The sequence below is a fragment of the Fundulus heteroclitus genome, chromosome 9, assembly GCF_011125445.2.
Source record: "Fundulus heteroclitus isolate FHET01 chromosome 9, MU-UCD_Fhet_4.1, whole genome shotgun sequence".
Taxonomy (NCBI): domain Eukaryota; kingdom Metazoa; phylum Chordata; class Actinopteri; order Cyprinodontiformes; family Fundulidae; genus Fundulus; species Fundulus heteroclitus.
The window spans coordinates 1,441,232-1,465,734 of record NC_046369.1 but is presented as its reverse complement, the minus strand read 5'-3'; the positions used below and the strand labels follow the sequence as shown (position 1 = coordinate 1,465,734).

At 41.7% G+C, this 24,503-nt stretch overlaps 1 protein-coding gene and 1 long non-coding RNA gene across 2 annotated transcripts in view; one reads left to right on the top strand and one right to left on the bottom strand.

Annotated features, from left to right (window-relative positions):
* Positions 1-23,192, top strand: part of LOC105940183 (ephrin-A2) — a 151,313-nt gene extending 128,121 nt beyond the window's left edge. The window contains exons 3-4 of the mRNA XM_012882659.3: positions 3,422-3,487; positions 21,833-23,192. Of these exons, the coding sequence (XP_012738113.1) occupies positions 3,422-3,487; positions 21,833-21,957 (191 nt within the window). The 3' untranslated portion in view covers positions 21,958-23,192. The remainder of the gene's footprint in view (positions 1-3,421; positions 3,488-21,832) is intronic.
* LOC118564111 lies at positions 1,458-21,901 on the bottom strand. Its single transcript, XR_004931638.1, has 3 exons — positions 21,813-21,901; positions 6,818-7,021; positions 1,458-1,705 (listed from the first exon to the last, which is right to left on the bottom strand). It is a non-coding gene; the product is annotated as an uncharacterized LOC118564111 (long non-coding RNA).
* Positions 23,193-24,503: the final 1,311 nt, after the last annotated feature.

Sequence of the window (24,503 nt, the reverse complement as noted above, 5' to 3'; positions counted from 1 at the left end):
CTATGGAAGAAATATAGTCTTTGAATATAGACATTGAATTTATAACACTGGATTTTTTATCCTGTCAAATCATGTATCTCATGATTGATTCTGCAAAAGTTCAGCTGGAAAAATTTACCTGCAAACGTGTTGATCTTCCTGTGACTCAACCCAAAGCCAGAACGGCTTTTAGCCAATCAAATTACGCTCATTTGATCATGTGACACACCAGGGCATTGGGCAGAGGTGAGTCTTTTTTTAATAGTGTCCTGTCTGGTAATGTGGCATTAAGAATTGTCTTAATGCCAAATAGAGCCCAACAGATTTACTTTCATAAGTGGAACCTTACCGCTTTCACCATAGAGCTCCGCTTGATTTATACCTGCAAGAAGCTTTATTATAATTTTATGCTGGGAATATAGAAGAGAAAATGCAGAGATGAGTCTCTTAATAGTTAGCTGGTTAGTGGCTAACTATGCGTCGGTGTGTCACGTGATCAGATTAGCGTGATTTGATTGGCTAAAAGCCGCTCGTCTCAATCTAGAGCCGGTTTCTGTGGCTTGAGCCACGAGAACGCATTTACAGGCAAATTTCTGCAGCTGAATTTAAAATAAAAAAACAAATCTCATAATTTCACAGGATAAAAATTTAGTACTATGAATTCAATGTTTTTTAAAAAAGTCTAATTCTAATGAGACTATATTTCTTCCATAACAATCTGGTATAGGTTTCCTGATTGAAACCCAAGAAATGAAACAGGGTGTTCTTTTTTTTTTTTTACAGTGGAGATAAATCAGATTGAAGAATTTACAGCTTTAAATTGATTGACAACGTTTCAGTGTCCTGGATGCAGAGCTGCTTGTTAGAACCGTGCGTTTTCTGCTCTGAAGGACATTTAGTCTCATAGATGGTTCATCATTTGTTGATTAATGGGTTTAAACTGGTGAGAAATTGAGTTTGCATGTTCAACAGTGTGCATAAGAACTGTTGTTTACCACGACAAGCAGGAGAAAAGTTTATTTCCCACTTTGCCAACTATGGGCTAATTATTCAAAATGAGCTTGTTATTTTTTCTCCTCTAAAACGACCCGATTTCTGGCACCGTGACCATCGGATCATGTAGTCTGAACCCGACATCAAGTGCTCGGCGTGATTTACCAGCACAGGTCAGACGACATGAAGTGAAAAACGGGTTCAAAACCCACAGAAACACGAGCTGCAGGCATTTTGTTCTGTCTGGAGATAATTTGTCCTCCAAGCTGGAAAACATTTCCTAAATTGTGGCTCGTTTGGTCTGAAAGGCCTCCAGCAGAGACAGAGACGCGGTTTGTTTTAAATGACACTTAATGACTGTGTGTGTGTGTGTGTGAGTAATAAATGCAGCAGGTTCAGAGCAGAAACATGAATAAAACATTCCCTGCGGGTCAGAGTCAAACAGCAGAACAAAGAATCTGAAACTGGAGATTTAATTCAAAAGCTTTTTTTTTTTTTTTTTATAAAATTCATTTTATTCAGCTGGATTAAGTTTGGCTCAGCAGTTGGCAAACCTAATTATGCCGACTTGCAAGTAAGCTGAGAGGCAGCGATAGGTGGTGTGAGTGCTGTAGGCTGGTGGGTTTAAATGCAGTCCTGGACAAAGAGACGCGCTGATTGTGGAGCACGGCGGTGGAGGCGTGATGAGCTGGGCTGCAGGTAGACGGACTCACCTGTCCCCAGGTGGACGTCCCTAATAAAGGAGTCAAATGTGAGACAATCACGCAGTCTGGAAAAGTTTGGACTTTCATTTTAGTTTTTTCCCCAATCTGAAAAATTATGGAAAAAGGAAATAATGGAATGGGAATAAGATTTTATTTCCTGACTATATTCCTTTTCCAGAAAAGTCTAAATGTCGTTTTTTCGTCTTTATGTCCTTGACGTTGTCCCTGTGTACTGACATGCGTTCTTCCCTCCTCCATTCCCGTCATTTTTGGTATCGTCTTTCCTTCCTCCCTTTTTTGTATCCTTCTATCCTTTCTCCCTAGTGTCCTTCCTTCCTTTCCTTCTTTCATTCATCCTGTCTTTCTTCCTCAAACCCACCTGATATTATGACCTTTCTACCCTCCATGGGTCGTTTCTTCCTTCCTTATTACTCTCGTATTTCCTTCCTTTCCTTTTTTCATCCTTGTGTCCTATCTTCCTTCTTTTTGTCCTTTCTTGCCTTCTTCCCAGTCTTCCTTCATTCTTTCCTACCTTTCCTCCTCTTCTTTGTCTTCATTTCTTCCTGCCGTTTCTCTTTTCATACTCCCCTTGCGTCCTTACTTCCTGTCCTATATTCCTTCCTCTTGTCCTCATGTCCTTCCTGTCTGTCCCTGTTTTGTTATTTTTTGGGGGTTTTTTTAGGCGTCGTTCACTGCAGGGAAATGTGACCCAAATCCGATCTTTTTGCTCATAAGCTGTGACCCATACACTGCAAAAAGGGAACTGAAAATAAGTAAAATGTTCTTAAAATTTGTATATTTTTCCTTGATTTGAGCAGCTAAATAAGACTATTTGCCAATGGAATGAGAATTTCTACCCCTAAAATAAGATAATTGGACACCCTGCACTTGAAATAAGACGATGGAGATGAATTGTTCTTATTTTAAGTGCAAAAATCATTGGCAAATAGTCTGATTTACCAGCTCAAATCAATGATAAATACACAAATTTCAAGAGAATTTTACCTACTTTGAGTTCCCATTTTGCAGTGTATCCGATCTTTTTCAGTGTGAACGGCCCAATTCCGATATTTTCGCCCCCAAAAAATCCGATTTGTGCCACTTCCATATACTAATTTGGATACTTACCGACCTTTTTTCACGTCACATTTTATCCGTCTTTCACGTCGCTCTCCTGGCTCTTGCTACACATTAACACAGCAGTAGCAGCTAGCCCTCCATAAGCTATTGTTAATAGCGGTGCTGCTTTCTTCCAACCTTCGTCTTGTTATGATTTGGTCTTAATATTTTAGGCTCCCATTGCTCAACAGCTTCCTAATAATAACAAGTCACCATTACTTCCGTAAACCGTTCAGACAGAAGTTTGATGACGATCACATTTAAAACGAACTGCCACCTAAAAAAAAAAAATTCTGATTTCAGTAAAAATCTGAATTAAGCATCAAAGACCTGCAGTTTGAACGTAGCCTTTAAGTCGATCCACTTTAAATCTCTGTCATGAATTAATAATGAACTCTGGTATTGAGTACAAATCACTTCACACTCTAAGGATGAATGAAGTCGCCTAAAAGCTGATATTCGTGGTGTTTTTGGTTTATTGGGCAAACCTTTGAGACCGTCCAATGATCTGGATGCAAACCTGCAACCTGTTTTCTTTGGTTTGATGTCTTTTCATTTAATGCATGGGTCTTAAGAGTGTCTTGGTTGGGGGGGAAATAAACATTTTATTTGTGTTTCATCTGCAGCGTCCCCACATCCAAACCTGGCTGGGAAACCCTGCCTGAAGCTCAAAATCTACGTCAAACCAAGCAGTGAGTCACAATTTATTTTCTTAATTTGTCCAATTTTGACTGTTTCTGTGAGTGCAGCTCAATATTTCAGAGAAAGTAAAATGGCAGCAGAGATTATTGCTGCAGTCACATGAATGATAAGGGCCATACTAATGACATTAATTATTTTTGGAGGTGATTGAATTGCTTAATAAGTAACTGCTGTTGGGTTTTCCACATTATTAGTTGCATTTCAGCCAAACTGCCACGGAATCATTGCTGCAGAGTTAAAACCTAAAATGAAACCAAAGGCCGGAAGTTCTCACACTTCATGTCCAAAGGTACAGATCTGATTTCTAGAAGAGGTCCAAAACAGTTAGTTATGACCAAAACACACACATTAAATTGCCTTATTTGCTATTACAAGCAGAATAATTTACACTTTATGCCCAAGGTGCTTTAATGTTTGACGGTGATGTGTAATAAAACAATGTCATGAGAAATTTTAGCCTGAACTTGATGAACTTCATTATTTTTCATTGTCTTTTTTTTATATACACAAGAAAAGACTAAATAAATTAAGTAAACATGCAGCTTACATTAATACACCTGAACTAAAACTCATATGCAGATCTATAGCCTTAACGTATAATCTAATCCTGCAGTAAAAGTACAATATTTCTGTTTATTATTATTATTAATTATAAAATAGTAGCAAAGATGTCATAAAAGTTAGAAAATGTTGCTTTTTGTAAAATAAAACATTTCACACTTTTACATGATCCACAGTAGGTGGTTTTACTGGCTGTCCAAGCGGTTCTGGACTGTTTATGGAGACTTTTGGCCATTTATGAGGTCAGACACAGATGTTGGACAAGAAAGGCCTGACCCTCAGTCTCTGCTCTAATTTATCCCAAAGGTGTTAAAGCGAGTTAGGGTCAGGACTTTGTGCAGGCCGTCAAGGTCATCCAAACTGTCTCATCCAGAACTTTATGGACTTTGCTTTGTGCTCCGGTGCTCGGTCATGTTGGAGGAGGAAGAGACCGTCTCCAAACTCTTCCCACAAACTCTGGAGCATGGAGTTGTCCAAAGTCTCTTAATCCGCTGAAGCATTCAGAGTTCCTTTCACTAGAACCAAGGGTCCAAACCCAACATCTGATGGGAACACCTGATTTAGATTATTTCAATGGGAGAGTGAATACTTTTGGCTACATAGTGTCCATAGAAAGATTTTCCAATTAAACTTTGTTAAAGTGAGACATTTCAAGAAATTAATGCAAGTTTGGATGCTTCGTCTTTAAACGTTTTTACATGCAGGTAGAACAGCGTTGATCTCATGACTGATTAAAGGTATATAGCCACATTGTATGCTTAAAAAAAAGACCAAAAACCGTTTGATCATGATAAAATAAAGTTATATACACCAAGCCTCCATCCTGATAATGTTTCTGATGGTCCTTTTTGAGGCCAGTTAAGAATCCAGAGCTGGGCACGTTTAGCAGACATAAACAGATGTGGCGCCATCTAGTGACAGTATCACAGAACTATCATAATGCCGGTTTGCTTAATTAATAAAACAAAACTAAATAATGCCAGACTGAGCCTGACCCTCTGCAAAGCCTCGCAGTAAAGCAGCAGCTCGATGTGATCAAAGACCAACCGTTATTAATTAAATAAATTGATCTACAGCAGCTGTAAGAGCCTCATATCAGAACATTTACTCACGTCAATCAACTCTGGTCACATCTGAGCCTCGGCAGGTTTAGCGTCCACATAATGTATTCCCAGCGACATTCCAGGCTTTTCCCTCCTGAAATCATATATTTTTGCATTTTTTTCCACTTGATCTTGGACCGTTTTGCATTGTTACGCCTGGAGATGCTAATAGCCGTTAGCCACTTCCTTGATTTATGCCCTGCTGCACATGCTCAGTACGTACTTCTGTTAAAATTGTAAATAAACACGAAAGTCTTCATTTACTAACAAATCAAGCAAAGCGTAAAACACCAAAATAACAACTAATCTGCCAGCAGGACGTGATAATTGTTCATAAAAACATTTTATGCAACCAGAGTGAGCTGCTGACGTATAAGTTAAAGGTCAAATAAAGTGGCTATGCACCTTTAAGTGCTTCCAACAGGAAATATGGACACATTTCTTATGGCTTTGCTCCAATTTTCTCATAAGCAGCTGCTGGTGTCATGTTGGCAATCATTACTCTGTTGATTGATTTTAAAGCCTGTGTAACCCAGTTTATAACCTATATATCTGAACGCTGCCTCGTTTCCTGTCTCCATTCAAGTTAATAGAAATATTAGCTGCAGGCTGGTGATTTACATAATGGCTGAACAAAAAGAAAAAAGTACACTTATAATTCTCTGGGAGTTTGTGCAATAATCTGAAGTAAACCCACTATAGCCTCAGTAAGGAAAGTAACAATTGCTGAAATGTCATCACCTAATTATTATCAGCATGTGGTTGATATTCTTCACTTTTTTTTCTTCAGTAAGTTGTTTTGGTTATTTAATAATATATAGTTAATATTCTGATGCTAAACAAATGTAATAATTATTGAATGGTGAATAAAAGTAAGAAAACATTTTTAAAAAAGTAGATTTTTTTCTTTACATATCTTATAGCATTGTGGGTTTTCACCTAATGCTAATGCTGCTAATGCTAATGCTGCTAATGCTAATGCTAATGCTAGGGGGTCAAGGCATGGTAACATTTGGGAACCCCGGGTCAGTTACTGTCCTGCAGCTTTATTATGCATCCCTTCTCCAACAAACCTGAGTCAAATTCCCTTTTCAGCATGTAGTCATTCAGCTCTGCAGAGGTTTGGTAATGAGACAATCGCTTAATTCAGGTGTGTTGGAGAAGGGATCCACCTGGAAGCTGCAGAACGGTAGCGCTGGAGGGCTGGAGTTGAGTTCTTTTGGTCAATTCAAATAACCAGAGACCAGAATAGAGGACATCAGAGGCAGCGTTTTTACAGGAGGCGTCATTTCAAAGTGATTTCAACCAAATGGGGGTAAATCTGCCTATTAGGGGGTTGGGTGTCCTAACAATCATACCGAGAGTCATATGCTGAAGAAATCTCATCTTAAATGAACCTGTTATTAACTAAAGTGACTCATGTTGAGTCAAAATGCCTCCGCTCTGCAGCCAGGCTGTGCAGAGCCGTGGCGCTCCTCAGATCCTCTAATTAATCCCTCCTCCTGCACGTAAAGCTGTAAATGTCAGTCTGAAGCCGGGGAAGTGTGAAGACTCGCAGCTGTCACAGCGACGGCGTTAAACACTTCCTCTTCACAGTTTCAGAGCAGTTTAGGAGATTTTAACTGTCACCGCAGAAAACAGCATTAACACATTTACACCGTATCACCGGCTGGAGATCCTGCGTCCCCCTCCAACAAATCAGCGTTCGTCGTCTCCGCCGCCGCTGGAAGCTGATTTGTCGGATATTTGACGGGGATCTGCAGAGCAAACGATGCGTGGCGCTGAGCGGGAAGGGAAGGTGTTCGTTAGACGAGGAGGTGGGTCGTCTTTTTGTGCGCTGATTGCTCCCAAACAGTCGGGCTGTGAAAGAAAAAAAAAACAGAATCTGAATATTTAAAGGTGCAAACAAACTGTGCACAAATGATTTCTTATTGCACGATTCAAACTGTCATTAAATGGCACTGATAATATGGAAAAGCAGAAGTTTTTCAGTTACAAATCAGCAACTGGTTTTCAGTTTATAACTTGACAATGTAATGAGATTGCAATTGAAATAAAATAACGTTACAATATAAAGTGTAGCAGTGATAAGAATGTAACAGTGCAGGAGAAAAACAGTTTTTTTTTATAAAGTGTGCAGAAGAATGTTCAACCGTGTTTGTAGTGCAAAAATAATGGTGCAAAAAAAGGCATTAATATGAAAAGTTCAACGTTGGCTGTGCAAAATAATAATGGTGCAAAAATGCAGTAAACGTTCAGTTGTGTCCGTTTAAATTTAAATTGATTCTAAAAGTTCAGCAACATCGGCAGTGCAAAATAATGATGCAAAATGGCCGTTTAGAGTTTAACAGTCTGATGGCAACGGGGAAAAAGCTGTTGCAAAATCTAAAATAACAATTTTTATTTAGTAAAAAATAAACATGATAAATCCACAAGAGATTCCCTTTAATCTTTATTTCAACTGAGACGTAATACGTAGTTTATACACTATATGAGCAAAAGTGTTCGCTCATCCATCCAAACATTGGAAATCAGGTGTTCTCGTCCCAAGCATTTTGTCTCAAATGTTTCTCTCCTTTTTTTTCCTGTTTCTGTGTCCATTGAACACAAAATAGTCCCAGAATAAAATCTAATAAAGCTTCTTGCGTGTATAAATCAAGCAGAGCACTATGGCGAAAGCAGTAAGGCTCCAGTTGTGAAAGTAAAACCTCTTTGGCATTAAGACATCAGTTGTTAATGCTACTGCTATGCCATAAGCTGGTTGAATATGCTTATTATTATTATTAATTATAATTTGGTATTATAATTTAAATAATAAATCATTCAACTCAAAATTTCGCTATAACAAATATAGTTCAAATGGTGGTGATGTTAGCTATAAGCTTATAAGTATTTATACCACTAATGCATTAGTTAACTTTCTGTTATGAACTCATTTATGCTGGAATAAATGATCAGGTCGGACTGTTAACCGACCAGGTTTATCCAGCAGGCTGTGAGAACCCCAATGTAACTGCAATTAGAGTTTAAATCCTTATTCCTTATCACCATCCAATGATATTGTCTCTGTATTAATGTCAGATGTTAACTCCAAAGGAGGTTAGCTCTGATTTCTGAATAACCATGTAACTGTGAATTGGACTGAACACAAAACAATGTCTATTCCGCAGTGGTTGGTTTTATTGAACCAAAAGCAATTCCCTGTTACAGTAATTCTCTGATTCAAACAACTTTGGAATTCTTACTCATTACTAAACTAAAACATGCAAAATATATATGTGGAAATAAAGAACAAAACAAAATAAACAATGGATTAAAATGAGCGGTTAGCAGATCTTAACTTAACTCAAAGTTGTTTAACACCGCCCTCGAAACACCGGCATTTCACGTATCAGCATTGACAGACAGAACAGCTTCGGGAATCTCACTGGACGCTTTGATGTCTTACACAAAGCTAGTTCAGCTAAGCTCCCTACAGTCCAGATCACGTCACCCTCCCAAGATGGCTGCTACGATGACGTATGAGGGGAGGTCCTACTGACGTAACCACGCTTACGCTGATGGGATAATGCCTCGCTTCGAGGGGCGCAGCTAACTGGGAGTTTAAAGCGAAGCCCGCGACTTGCTCGGACAAAAGATTAAATCGATAAGAAGCGAAAGAAAGAGAGAGAAGGGGGAAGCAGGGAAGAAGATGAAAAGAAATAAATCGGTAACCCACGGCGGGGTTCTTAATGGATCACAAATCAACACAGCAAAATCAATTGTAAAATACATGCACATACAAAGAAAATGTTCAGCAAAATAATTCCAACTTCGTCGTGGAATAAAAGCATTAACCAACACCTACAAAGTTCTACGCCTGCCCAGGCACTTCTAAACACCCTGTTGGTGAGACAGAAATGAAAGGGGGAAAACCCCGTTACTTTGAGTTGCCTCGGGGCTGGTCCGGAACGCTCCGAGTGTGGCTTTCTGGACGCGCTTCGACGAGCGCAGTTGTCCACAGGCTGCAGCGGCACGGGGGAGAAGCTGCTTCGTTTCTTCCTCCGGGTTCAACAGTCGCTTTGTTGGCCAGACAAAAGCGGGGTCCTCTTCGATCAGTGGGAGATGCGGCGTCTCTCAGTCTTTTGATCAGAGGGAATTTAAAAAGTACTTATTTAAGTCGACCTCCTGTTATAAAGCAGGGAATAACCGTTGCGTCGAAAAATCTCGGTCCAGCGAGCAATCGAACACGTGGCGTGGGAATCAGCTGTGCGTGTCTTCTCGGGTTGGCTAAAAGCCAGGGAAGAAGGAAGCTCATCGTGTGTGATCGGCTTTTATAGCCATCACTATAGCAACCTTATCTTGATCGGCGGCCATTTTGCCGTGTTGCGTGATGGGAGTTGGTGGCCATTTTGACCACATTGCATCATGGGTAACGCAGTCCGTTACGTCCCGAATTGATGCCGTTTCCTTGATCGGCGGCCATTTTGCCGTGTTGCGTGATGGGAGTTGGTGGCCATTTTGACCACATGAGTTGGTGGCCATTTTGACCACATTGCATCATGGGTAACGTAGTCCGTTACCGCTTTCTGTCACGTCTGAACTGGCACAACATACCCCCCTTTAGCTTTGAAGAGTGGGATGCTGGTCACAGTCTTTAAAGCTACAACCAAGTCCATTCTGGCGTGACGAAAATCCGTTGTGCATGAGTGGAACAACCTAATAGTCTTTCTAGTAGTCCATTGGGATTCATGCAGTTCAGTTCATCATCCAAGAGGAGGAAAAACGAAGCATTCATTGTGCCTGGGTCAGTGACCTAGCCTGGGCAGGACTAAGCTATAGCTAGTCATTTCTATTGGCTAATAAGGCAACAATAAAGTAATAAAAAAAAAGAAATGCAAACTTCACAATCACCATCGTCAATACATTCATTGGTCATCAGGTTTGAACTTTGAACCAAAAAAAAGAGAGAGGGAAAAGGGGAAAGGAAAGAGACAGCGGTTCGTAGTCTAATCAGCTTATGGCCTTCAAGGAGCTGGTGCTACGAACCTGGGAGCGACAAAGGTGAGGGCGTCAACCCTGGTTTGCAACTGTTTGATCTGCTTGTATGCTGCATACGCCATCGCAGTAGTGATGGCCCATCCAAATACAAGGAGAACCACAATAATGGTCATAATGTGAGTGTCGGTCGACTCTGTAGCTCTGGGGAAGCGAAGCAGAGGGACCGAGCTCAACTCTGATGGAGTGAGACTGAATTTAATCAGCTGCGTGCCTGCGAGTAAAAGCTGTCTTTCAATGCCGACATCAATGCTGAAATTGTATCCCTTAAAGACATCTATTATTTCAATCTCTGATAAATGGGTTGCTTGGGCATACCCAGTGGATGTCTTTGGTTTTGGTACCTAAATCCAAATTAGGGACTAAATAAAGTTTGGGGTCAGCATCATGATAGGCCAATATTGAGGGAGTTTGTAGGTGTACGTGGGTCTCACCTTGCCAAAAACCGACATTCAATACTGATTTAAGCCTATACACATTAGCCCTTTCAATGATGGGAAGGTTTAGCATAAATCCTATCTCCAAGTTGTCAGGATTTACAAATATTGGAATTGCACTACCTAGGCTGTACGCCAGGTGTATTTGTGGTGGTTGCAGTGTTTCACTAGAGGCAGATTTGAGAACCTTTTCAACCAAATCTACTGGTACCAGGTACGGAGGAATCCGTCCTTCAGCAAGGCTATTTATGGATGAACTAACCTCTCGAGTGAGGTCCTGCATTAAATCTCTAACAACCTGAGTATACATCATGTCATTCTTTACCACTTCTGTGAGCGTTTCCAAAGCAATGCATGGTGTTATGGCTGAGTGTGAAATTATAGACGTGAAGTTATGTATGGACACTTGCTTTATTAGTGCATGTTTAAAGTGTCCTGATTGAACATGCACTTGTCCTATTTAATGCTATGCATCGTTCTCTTCGGCGGGGGCGGAGTTAGGCTCCGTTCCCTGTGAGGAGAGTTTAGTGGACGGTCTAGTTTGGTTCGCTTGAACCCATGTGTACTCTGGACTTTGCACGCTGGCTTCTAGGTTCTTTCGAGGCCACGCGAAAGTCGTTCGGGGACGGTCTTTTAAGTCAGTGACGCACTGGTGTGCCGTGTAGACGGTTGTCACACTGACGTCTTCGGGCTGGTAGATGAGATTCAGGGGAAGTGTCCTTTGCCTTCCTGTCATCATCTGGAAAAGTGTCACCCCTGTGGAGCATGGTGAGGTAGAGCGGACTAGCATTAGGACCAGGGGAAGCTTTGTATCCCAGTTCCTGCCATGGCTGCTGGCATGTTCCTTTGACATGCTGACCACGGTGCAGTTCATTCGCTCCACCTGTCCGGATGACTGTGGGCGGTAGGGAATGTGGAATTTAACTTCCACGCCCAACATGTTGAAAAGCACGGTCATAATGTTTGACGTTCCTCTGTCCGAGTCGATGGACAGGGGAAGGCCCCACCGGCTGAAAACGTGATTTAGCAGCAGGGCTGCCTTGGTGACAGCGGTGTCATTCGGTGCCGGCAAACATTCGACCCATTCTGTGAAACTGCCTGTTATTGTCAAAGGATATTTGTTATCTCTTAACGATTCGGGGACTGGACCGATCCAGTCAGTCTGCAAATGTGACCACGGAAATATAACCCCCCTTTGCTGAAGCAGGGCTCGGTCTAGTGGCCGTGTGGGTTGTAACTGGCTACAGGTTAAGCAGCCTTGTACATACTCCTGGGTGTCCTGGGCCGTTGAAGGCCGAGACGTCACCTGTTGGGGAGTTTTCAGATTAGCTTTGCAGCTTCTGTGTCCTCCTACTGGTGAGTCATGGACGTGTGTCAATGTGATCCCAAGTTCGTTTGAATCTTTGGGCTGAATGGGCTGAAACTCATAAAACAGCTCCTTAAGGGCCGTTTCCTCTGTTTCAGTGGTCAGTGCATCAGCTTTTCCCAGCTGTTGCATAATTTCTGTTTCGAAACCAGGGCAGGGCTCAGTGGTTGAGTCCCGGTTCTCTGGTTGATTTGGTGCTGGTTCTGTTGGGTCGGTTGCTGTCGCATACACCAACAGATTTCCTTCAGCTTCAAGCGTTGCACCACAAATAGATCCAGCAGGCAAAGCTTCATGTCGCCTGATTTGGATCATGTTGGAAGGAAAAGTAAACACGGTGTCTGGAGAGTCCTGTCTGCCGGTCAAGGATAAGGGCAGGTCTCCGATGACGGGAATGCTCAGCTCAAAGTTGTGGAAAGAGCTTTCGATGAGCACCCCAAGAGGTTTCTTCGCCACCACTTGGATCGGCATGCGAGTTGGATTCTCCACTAAAAGGTAAGCTGAGCGGTTGTTCAGCTCAAGCAGGGGTGTGTCAGAGGATTTGGAAATCGGCTCTGTGGAAGGCAGAAATGGTGCTAGAAGTTCTTTGGGCTCCTCGGAGCATGTCACCTGGTTGATAGGGACGGACAGTCCACTTCCAGAAGTGAGGGGCTTGGGAGTCCCCATTTGGGCCCAAAGATGACCATGATAGCAGTCAATGAGTGGGGCTAACCTGTTCAACAGGTCCTGACCCACAAGAAAAGGTTCTGTGTCCAAAGTACATATGTAGATGGGGTGCACCAGGGTCATGTCACGGAAAGTGATGTCTAACCACGCCCGTTTGGTGATGCATGACTGATCCTGAGTGTAGCTGGTGATGCCCACGTTGCAGGTCTCCACCTGGAACGGTTTCCCAAGAGACACCATAGCTCTGGTCACCTCATCAAACAAATCTGAGCACATTAGACTGATCTCGGAACCCGTGTCTAAAAGAGCATTTGCAGTTACACATCCTCCGATAACTGTTGAGCAGTATAAGCGGTGTGCATTTTCATGATGGTTTAGCTCACCTAAAAACCTTAGAAAAGGGGCTTTCTGATCACCTGCTGATGGGATCTTAAAAGGTTGTCGGTGAATTTTCGGTTGGTCCCCCCCCTTAATCAGATAAACTCTGTTAGAAGGGGAAGCCTGTTCCACGCCTAGTCATGCTGGCTGGGGTTTTGGGCCTGGCTTACCTGGAGGGTCGACAGGATTGGATGGTGGCTGGTACGGCTGCGGCGCGATCTGACGCACTGTTTCGGCGAGCAACCTGCGAAAAGTCTCCTCCATCTCCTTTCTCATTGACTCCTCTATGCACAGGTTCCAGCCTTTGTGGTCATGTGTGCTTTTCGACCTTTCCGGCCTGTCAGCTTGCTTACCGTATCGAGCTGGATCCGGCCTGTGCCATTTTTGAAACCTCTCACCTTCCATGCTGCCATGCTGACCTCTCCTATCCTGAGAAGCTTTCTTCTGCTGCGGCTCAAAACCATGTTGCTTCTTAGGACCAAATCTAGTTTTAGGTTTGAAGGGAGGCATCTCATGTCCCTCCAGACCTAAACTCTTTTCTGGTTTGGCTCGAATCTGCAGAACCTTTTTATCACTATCGGCTCCTTTGTTGGGCCGGACACGTGTTTCCCATGCCACCTGCGCATATTTCCTGATTTCCTGCATGGTAAGTTTCTTGGTTCTACAATGCATGGTAACCTCATAACGCACGCTTTCATGAAGATTATGGAGGAACAAAGATTTGAAAGTGTGGTCTTCCTCCAAGCCGGGAGCATTTCGTCCCTGAAAGTAAGCAGCCCGCAAGCGACGGTAGTACGCTTTTGGTGCTTCCGTTCTCTTTTGCTGAATTGCAAAAGCTCCAAGAGTTGCCGAAGCTGGGTCTGTAAACGCCGAATATTCTTCTCTTAAAGCCTGACAAAGAGCTGAATAACGGTCACGTGTAGCTGGAGGGAGGCTTTCTATGAAAACATGGACACTTCTGGACGTGGTTTTCCAAATAAGCTTCAACTTTTCTCGAGCTGAGGGGCTATATAAGTCTAGCAGACAGCGCTCTACCTCTCTGAGATAGTCATCAATGGTGGATTCTGTATTGCTAGGATCAAAACGCTCTATGTCTCGGGCCAGGGACTCAAGTTGACGCATCCGCAGTCCCTGTTCAGGGATCGGAGCTGGTCCATCTGAGTCCTCTCCTGACGACTCCTGCCTGTGGTAACCACGGTGGGAGGGAGGCTCCAGTTCTGACCACCTACCTGGCATCGGCGGCCGTTTGTGGGACGCAGGGGGACCCCCCCTGTCATGAACTCTTGTCAGTGGACGCAGTTCAGAGGAGTGGGGTTCACCTGTGTCCCAGGAACGGTGCTCTCGTCGCCCTGGTGGGGGGAAAAGATCATAGCGAGCCGTGTCAGGGGTCAGGTGGGAAGCAGGTGTTTTCCCATGATTTACATCATGTGGATCAGTCCTGATTGCCACCGTAAGTTGTTTAGGCATTTCTTTCTGTATCACACTGCTATATCTGTCCTGACCTTCGCTTACCCTTCGCTCAGAAGGTGTCTGAGGGCCCAGTTCATCCAATGTCCTCCAGGTGTGATCTCCATGTTTTCCTCTGGAGTCCTCACACTCAGATCCTTCTGTCTGCAAGCTAATGCGATCCTCCTCTCGCTCCTCTGTGGGATGACAGCTGCCCTGAACACTTCTCTGTTCTAGCTCCCTGATTCTTTCCTCAGCTAAAGCACGCCTCTCAACCTCTCTGTTACGCAGATCGGTCTCTAGCGTTAACCTTCGGTGGTATAACGCAGTTAATTCACCCAAAACATCTGCTACCAACCTACCCTTTGGCTTGCTCTGGACCTCCTCCACCAATTCCTGAATTCTCCTCTCACAGTCTTCTATGCTAAACTGATTCAGACGGGTTTGTTCGTCCGGTGTCATTTTAAGCAGTGAGCTAATGACATCCTGGGCCTCCATTCCAATGGAATGGTTTGGACCTTCAGCTCCTTTGACTGAAGAACCGCTACTATCCATTCTTTGTCAGCTATGGATAACAACACAACAGGTAACAACCTGTAGTTTAGCTCAGCGCTAAACAACAGACAACAAATAACAACGCTGTATTCTAGCTTAGCACTAGGTAACAACGCATACACTTAAGTTTAGCTCAGCGCTAAACAACAACTGCTAACAACAACTGTTAAGTGGCTTCACTTTAACTGTTAACAGCAAACACGCACTATGACTGGCACTTAACTGCAGTAAGTGGGTTCAAATACGTGCGTTTAATTAGGCTGCGCAGGGGAGAATCAACCCTGCGACTTACAACTCCTTAGTTTTAGGAACGGTTAATATGCTTGTTTAACTTTGAGAATATTAACTTTGAGTGACATGGACCACTAACCTTTCGGCCAGTAATTAAATGATAAAGCTGTGGCTTTGTTTGTGATGCAAGTTATTTCAGAACAGGTGCTCTACACATGTGTGGAAAATAGCAGTGTTTTGGAGCTTCAGAGGTGGCAAAGAATGACAGTTAAAAACCGCTAAATTGCAACCTTAGTTTCAAAATCACAGCTCAATTTTGACCACTTATGATGAGCAGAAGGGGGATAAGGGAGGAAAGAGAAAAAAAAAAATGAATAAAATAAAATTAAAAAGACAAAGGGGCGTAACCGTAAGGTAAGTTTAAAGAAACTGACTTTCAAAACTGTCCCTCCGGGACACTGAGCGATCTAAGCTGTCTTTAAAACCGTGACTGCAACTACCTATCCTGGCCACCAGATGGAGGCAGGGTCTCTCTTTTCAAAGCAGAACACGACACAGACTCTGATTGACAAGTAGCAGACGCTGGCTGCTGTGTATTTCAATCTAGCTGACTTCCAGTCCAGAAATCAATATTCAAACCTCAGGTTAACAACCTCAAACCACCACAAACACGTATATATTTAGTAATGATACCTCCTTAATCAATTATGACTGAATAGTCCTTTTGGCAAGGTGAGCAGTCAAAATGCTGGAATATGGATTGTGTTCATTCAATTCATAAGTTGCTGGTTATTCGATTTAGTCTAAAGGAACGCCAATAAGTAGACTCCAGCCCACCCAGGGACGCCAATTTATGCTATGCCATAAGCTGGTTGAATATGCTTATTATTATTATTAATTATAATTTGGTATTATAATTTAAATAATAAATCATTCAACTCAAAATTTCGCTATAACAAATATAGTTCAAATGGTGGTGATGTTAGCTATAAGCTTATAAGTATTTATACCACTAATGCATTAGTTAACTTTCTGTTATGAACTCATTTATGCTGGAATAAATGATCAGGTCGGACTGTTAACCGACCAGGTTTATCCAGCAGGCTGTGAGAACCCCAATGTAACTGCAATTAGAGTTTAAATCCTTATTCCTTATCACCATCCAATGATATTGTCTCTGTATTAATGTCAGATGTTAACTCCAAAGGAGGTTAGCTCTGATTTCTGAATAACCATGTAACTGTGAATTGGACTGAACCCAAAACAATGTCTATTCCGCAGTGGTTGGTTTTATTGAACCAAAAGCAATTCCCTGTTACAGTAATTCTCTGATTCAAACAACTTTGGAATTCTTACTCATTACTAAACTAAAACATGCAAAATATATATGTGGAAATAAAGAACAAAACAAAATAAACAATGGATTAAAATGAGCGGTTAGCAGATCTTAACTTAACTCAAAGTTGTTTAACACCGCCCTCGAAACACCGGCATTTCACGTATCAGCATTGACAGACAGAACAGCTTCGGGAATCTCACTGGACGCTTTGATGTCTTACACAAAGCTAGTTCAGCTAAGCTACCTACAGTCCAGATACACGTGACCCTCCCAAGATGGCTGCTACGATGACGTATGAGGGGAGGTCCTAATAACGTAACCACTCTTACGCTGATAGGATAATGCCTCGCTTCGAGGGGCGCAGCTAACTGGGAGTTTAAAGCGAAGCCCGCGACTTGCTCGGACAAAAGATTAAATCGATAAGAAGCGAAAGAAAGAGAGAGAAGGGGGAAGCAGGGAAGAAGATGAAAAGAAATAAATCGGTAACCCACGGCGGGGTTCTTAATGGATCACAAATCAACACAGCAAAATCAATTGTAAAATACATGCACATACAAAGAAAATGTTCAGCAAAATAATTCCAACTTCGTCGTGGAATAAAAGCATTAACCAACACCTACAAAGTTCTACGCCTGCCCAGGCACTTCTAAACACCCTGTTGGTGAGACAGAAATGAAAGGGGGAAAACCCCGTTACTTTGAGTTGCCTCGGGGCTGGTCCGGAACGCTCCGAGTGTGGCTTTCTGGACGCGCTTCGACGAGCGCAGTTGTCCACAGGCTGCAGCGGCACGGGGGAGAAGCTGCTTCGTTTCTTCCTCCGGGTTCAACAGTCGCTTTGTTGGCCAGACAAAAGCGGGGTCCTCTTCGATCAGTGGGAGATGCGGCGTCTCTCAGTCTTTTGATCAGAGGGAATTTAAAAAGTACTTATTTAAGTCGACCTCCTGTTATAAAGCAGGGAATAACCGTTGCGTCGAAAAATCTCGGTCCAGCGAGCAATCGAACACGTGGCGTGGGAATCAGCTGTGCGTGTCTTCTCGGGTTGGCTAAAAGCCAGGGAAGAAGGAAGCTCATCGTGTGTGATCGGCTTTTATAGCCATCACTATAGCAACCTTATCTTGATCGGCGGCCATTTTGCCGTGTTGCGTGATGGGAGTTGGTGGCCATTTTGACCACATTGCATCATGGGTAACGCAGTCCGTTACGTCCCGAATTGATGCCGTTTCCTTGATCGGCGGCCATTTTGCCGTGTTGCGTGATGGGAGTTGGTGGCCATTTTGACCACATGAGTTGGTGGCCATTTTGACCACATTGCATCATGGGTAACGTAGTCCGTTACCGCTTTCTGTCACGTCTGAACTGGCACAACACTACATTGCCATTAATCGGCATAAACCAGCCGTCTCATTGGGATTAAAATTTCATTCCGATTCATCTTAATCCGATCACAATATTCCGATTGGCTTGTTTACACAACGCATTTTTATTCCGATTACTTTTGTCCATATAAACGTAGCTTAGGTTTTAGCAGTTTTCAAATTTTTTATTAAATAATATCTTTGAATTTCCACATCAGAAAGACAATAAAAGGACCAGCAACTGTTTGTTTTTTTAGATACATAGTTCTTGTCCATAGGTTAGAAAACTGTATATGCTTTTTTTTTTTTCTTTAAATCATTTTCTAAAAATATCAACATCCTCTAAACAGGAAAAATGTATCCATCCTCTTTTGGCAGATATTTTGTTTTTTTTATTTTAAAACCTAAAAACAGAAATACATCAGGTGTTCTCGTCACCTCCACGGTCCCAAGCATTTTGTCTCATCTGTTTCTCTTCTACGTTCCTGTTTCTGTGTCCATTGAACATTAAATAGTCCGAGAATAAAATCTAATAAAGCTTCTTGTATGTAGAAATCAAGCAGAGCACTATGGTGAAAGCAGTAAAGCTCCACTTGTTAAAGTAAAACCTCTCTCTTTGGCGTTAAGACATCAGAACTTGATGACTGAGAGTCCCCAGCAGTTTATTCCGGAGCTTGTTCAAAGTTTGCTGTAAAATATTCGGTCAACCCAGAGGAAATTTAGCATGAATACCTGTGTCCATCACCACAAAAACGGCCTTTTTCAGCACGGGGACATGGCCGACCTCGTATAACTGAATTAATGTGGAAAAGAATCTGAAGATCAGACTTCACTACAAAGACCTCCAGAACCTTCCAGCTTTCCAGACGGTGCGCCTGAGCAGCGATTGAAACTAGTTTCTCCATGCAGGAGGCTTCCTGAAGCCGATATTACCAACCAAGACTTTTCTAAGGGTTGGATAAATATCAGTAAGCGTGCTCGGCGTCATTTTTCACATTTTTTTACACATGAAGCGGGTTACTGGAGTTGTCTGGTGTGATTTAAGCGTCAGTCGCCCCACTGGAAATGTGTTTGTGTTAAATGCTTCTCCCTCCCGCTGTACAAGCTGAAGAAAAATGTTCAGTCTACTGTACTGGACGATGTTAATCTTATTCATGTGCGTTTTTTTTTTATTTTCACATCTTCACTTTGTCACAGCAGTCTGGGGTTCAGAACAGACGACAGCTTTAAGACTCATTACTGTGACGTAGACAGGAGCACCGGCTGCTCCTGTCACTCACTCTTTTAACTGTTTAACAAACCCAACATGTGTGCAGATGAGGAAAGTTCCAGCTGCACAGTCACAATATAAGATAATCAACCAAAGGCCTTGATACCATCACTGAAGAATATACTGGATTATTTAATACATGTATAAAGAGACAGCTGAAGATAATAACAGGGCTTTTCTGTATAGAAGTTAGTCTGTAAGTACCTCTAGGTCAGGGGTGTCAAACATACGGCCCGTGGGCCGGATCCGGCCCGCCGAACAATTTAGTCCGGCCCTGTGGCTAAATGCATTATCATTGTTAAAAATATATATATATATATATATATATATATATATATATATATATATATATATATATATATATTTTTTTTTTTTTTTTTTTTTTTTTTTTCTTTTTTTTTTTTTTTTTTTTTCCCAGTGTCCTGTCTGGCAATATGGCAATAAGAATTGTTGTCTTAATGCTCATCAGATTTGACTTTCACAAGTGGAGCATTACGGCTTTTGCCATAGTGCTCCGCTTGATTTATGAATGTGAATAGTTTTATTATGATTCATGCGGGGATTATCTCAAATGATATGGACACTACAATGGGAAAGTAGGAGAGGAAAGGAAGAACAAGAAGAAAAAAACAAAAGGTGAAAGAAAGAGGAGATAAAAAGAAGAGAATGATAAAACAATTATTGAAAAAAACATGTACTTCGTTTAATTGAAAATCTGCAGTTCCTATATTGTCCACGAGGGGTGCTGTGTTTTAATTAGCAGATTAAGCTTCAGGTGTGGAAAAATTCAAATTATTTCTTAATTTTTTTATCTGTTTGATGTATTTTGTCATGCAGGACAGTGTTTTTAAGTTCCAAAAAATGTGAATAAATGTTTTTCAACATTTTACAATCACTGTGATCAGTTCTTATGCATAATGCACAAGTAAATGTTTAACTGAGTAAAAGTATTGTTGAAATTGCACATACTTTTCTTAAAAGCGCTGAGGTTATTCATAATATATTGTGTAAAAGTGAAATTCATTTAATATAAAAATCAACAAAAAGTCCCCTTTTATTAGTTCTATTTAATCTTGCAATGAGTTTACTCGTGTGGCCCTCTTGAGATCAGATTAAGCTGAATGCGGCCCCTCAACCAAAATGAGTTTGATGCCCCTGCTCTAGGTGTTTATGAGAGTAAACTTGTGTCTGTAGGTTTATCCATGAGAAAAATGCTCAATAGTGGTTGTGAGAGCCGGTGTAGGTACCAGATCAGCTCGGGGGGGGCCTGCGCCTCCCGATGACATCATTATATAGCAACTCCACTCAAACAAACTACATTACGCCTCCATCTGTTACAAATCAATTTTATTCTGTTAATTTACGGTTATTTTCCAGTAAGTTAATCGAGGCATGAAAACTTTTAACATCTTTTTGGAATGCTTCTGTGGTAGTCTGACAATTTAATCGGTAATTTTGCAGGATCAAAGTTACATCTTAAGAGAAATTTCCTTCCTCCAATTTAAAAAACAAAAAAAAGTTGTGAAGGGACACTAAACCATAAACTCTTTTCATTTTTAATAAAAGTCTGCAGTCATTTTCATTTTATCACGGCATTCATCACTTTAAAATCAATAACGTTTATTCCTCCTTTTACTATGCCGTTCTTTTTGATCACGTTTTTTATTCCAGATGAAATTGTACCGAAAAATTGAGCCAACTGTCAAATATTTGTTGATTTTTTTTTATTTTATTTTTTGTAAAATGGCTTGAGGTCCTTGTTAATTATTATACCTTAATATTTTACCTAATTTTTATCAATTAAAGTGGGTTGATTATTTTTGAATTGCTAAGATTTCATATTTTTCTATGTTCATCTTTAAGCCTGAAGCTTTTGAGAAAAAAGAAACTGCTAAATTAACTAAATAAAATTGATTTGTTACAAATGCAGACCGTGGGCTCTATGTAGTTTGTTTGAGTGGCGTTGCCATAATGTGACGTCATCATGAGGCGCAGGGACCATGGAGAATTTCTTCATAAAATTGTCCGTTTACAAACCGCAATCCCGCTCTCGATTAAAACCTACACCCCGCTATAATTACTTTAGTAAGTTGTCCAGACCAATCACAATGTTAAGCGTAATTGTGCAAACGTTAAACCAATCATGTATAGTGATGTCATCAGAAGGCGCAGGACCCCGAGTCGATCTGGTACCTACACCGGCGCACACCCGAGCACCCAACCCCAGACACCGAGGGCCATCAATGCACCAGCAGGTCGAGGCGTCACTAGGACGGGGGGGAGCAGGATAGGGGGGTACCCCAGAGGGGCATCCAGACCCGGGAGGTGATCCCCATCACCAGGATGGGGGCGAGCAGACCGGCCGCCCCATAAGCTGAGACCAGGGAGAAAACCCGGTGCAACCCCCAATCCCCCAACCCCCAACCCCAGCCACCACAACTTTGTTCTGTAACCACAACCTTAAAATGAACCACAAATTAAAAAGACGTCAGCAGGAAGTAGGACAGGTGATCTCTGCAGGTTGTTTGGGTTGAAACTGGGTGTTTCAGGAGCTAATTTGATTTTCAGAGCTAACCCGTCTCTCCTCTCTTTCAGATGACTCCATTTACGAATCTCCGGAGCCCTTCCTGACCGACGACACCACCGGCGGCAGCAGCCTCGCTCTGCCCTCTGCCATATTGCTCTCGCTCCTCCTCTTCCTCCTGCTCGCTTCCTCGTAGCACCTCCTCCTCTTCCTCCCGCCGCTGCGAGGACAGAATAAAGGAAAATGAATCCACCTCTTGCTCCCTAGACTCTGGTCCTTTTATTGGACATCGATGCGGAGTAGGAGATCAGCAACAGGAGGCGTTTTGAGCTGCGCCTCGATTCCACGCGGAGTTTCTGCAAACTTTTCTGCTTTGTGATGTTTCTGTTAAAAATGCGCTGTTTAACAGATCTACAAGCCGAGACTCCACTGACTCCCATGTTCAACCGTTCACCGCTGGCTGGATTTTATGCATAGTACAAATTCTTAAAAAGAAAAAACACTAAAACTGACCTTGCATGAGATCATTTATCGAAGTTTTATTTATAATGTGGTTAATTTTAAAGCTGATGCCAAAGTTTTATAAGTCCTAGAGCCAAACCCCAAGGCCGTGCCATTAAAGTGGTTTTCTTAATTTCTTTAAAAGAATTCAGCATCATTGCACAGAAATCAACAGTGCAGAGAAAATAGTTGCCTCTTTAACATTTGGAAGATTTATATAAAAATAAAATAAAAATAGCTTGATCTTGTCAGAAATCATGCTTAAGGGATCAATTAATTATCAGGAAGTCTTACTGTGCTTTTGTTAAAGATGCAGCTTACACAGGATGGAGTAATAGCTAAAAAAAAGTCTGGAAATCTCTGGAAACATCCAGTTATAGATGAGTTATAAACATAAATTTATTTGGAAATAATGTTGAGGGGTTGAGCTCTTCTGCATTTAAAACTGACTGGATCTTTATGCAGGATCTTTGAGGGAAAATTGCAAAAAACAATTAAGAATAAAAAGTTACATCTTTCACAGCTGGTCTCTTTTACATAAACAAAAACTGTAATAATTTAGAAAAAATAAGCAACTTTACTTTCTGAATTGTTATCTTCTGCGTTTCTGAGAAAATAAATTTTTACCGGGGTTTAAAGGATTTTTTTTAATTTATTTTCCAAAATAAATTAAAAAGACCCACATTTACTTTTCTCTACAGATTTAATAACCAAATTAAAGAAATCAAAATAAAGGTACATAGCCACATTATATGCTTAAAAAAAGACCGAAAACCGTTTGATCAAGATAAAATAAGATTATATACACCAAGCCACCATCCTGATAATGTGTTGATGGTCCTTTTTGTGGACAAAAATAGCTAATCAACTGGGCATGATTAGCAGATATAGACAGATGTGGCGCCATCTAGTGACAGTATCACAGAACTGTCATAATGCCGGTTTGCTTAATTAATAAATCAATTGTAAATAATACCAGACCGAGCCTGACCCTCTGCAACGCCTAATAGTAAAGCAGCAGCTCAACATGATAAAAGACCAACCGTTAATTAAATAAAACAATCTACAGCAACTTTAAGAGCCTCATATCATTTACTCATGTTAACGTCAGTGAACACCAACGTTCAGACTGTATTTCCAGCGACATTCCAGTCTTTTCCTTCTTGGAATCATATCATTTTGCGTTTTTTCCCACTGGATCTTGGACCTTCACTGGGAGATGCTAATAGCCGTTAGCCGCTTCCTTGTTTTAACCCCTGCTGCACATGCTCAGTACGTACTTCCGTTAAAATCGTAAGTAAACACTAAAGGCTGTGTTTACTAACAAACTGAGCAAAAACACAAAGCATAAAACACCAAAATAACAATTAATACGCCAGCAGGACGTGATAATCTTTCACAAAAACTTTGTATGCAATCAGAGTGAGCTACTGACGTATAAATAAATAAAAAAAAGGCAAATAACGTGGCTATGCACCTTTAAAGTTATAGTGCATGAGAAGCACCTCCCTCTAGTGGTCAGGTGAGGCATTGCAACCACAGTAAACTGGAATCAAAATGCAGGCATTCCAGGAACATGAAAGCTTTTTTCTTTATCTGCAATGATGAATATGACAACAGGTTAACCCTTAACGGCGATAAAAGTAACAGAGATATTTCTATAAAGATCAATAATCGTTTAGAGAAAATAATTATTTTTGGGCCCCTCATAAAATAAACTGTAGCAAGTCGTTAAAACACTGATTTGGTCTCTTAAAGCAGTATTCCAGATTAACAAGTCGTCAGTAAATCAGGTGATGATCTGACCAATCAGAGGGACGATCATCATGGGACCCCCCCAGGTTTAAAGTAAAGGCACGGTTGTAAATTACTTCTACCTGTGAAAACATGGCGGTCAGTGGAGTCACGATGCTGCGATACAGAAACCCATCAGAGACTGAACCCATCTTCAGCTTTTCATCGGGTCACCAGGAGCATCGTCTGGTCTGCATGAACACCCACAAGGACCGGCTCACCCTGCAGCTTCATCTGGGCCCCAGAAGCATTTAAAATGTCTGAATGCAGTCATGACGAGCCACAGTTTCCCCCTGGGAGCCAAACAAATCAATGCAAACACCTTAAAGGCAGCATCATGGAGCGGTTCAAATATTAAATTCCATCACATTTGCCACAGTCGGTAGTTTGTAACGTCTCTGAGCCCAGCAGGCTTTAAATGGATGTTTTGTTTTAATGGAGCTATAA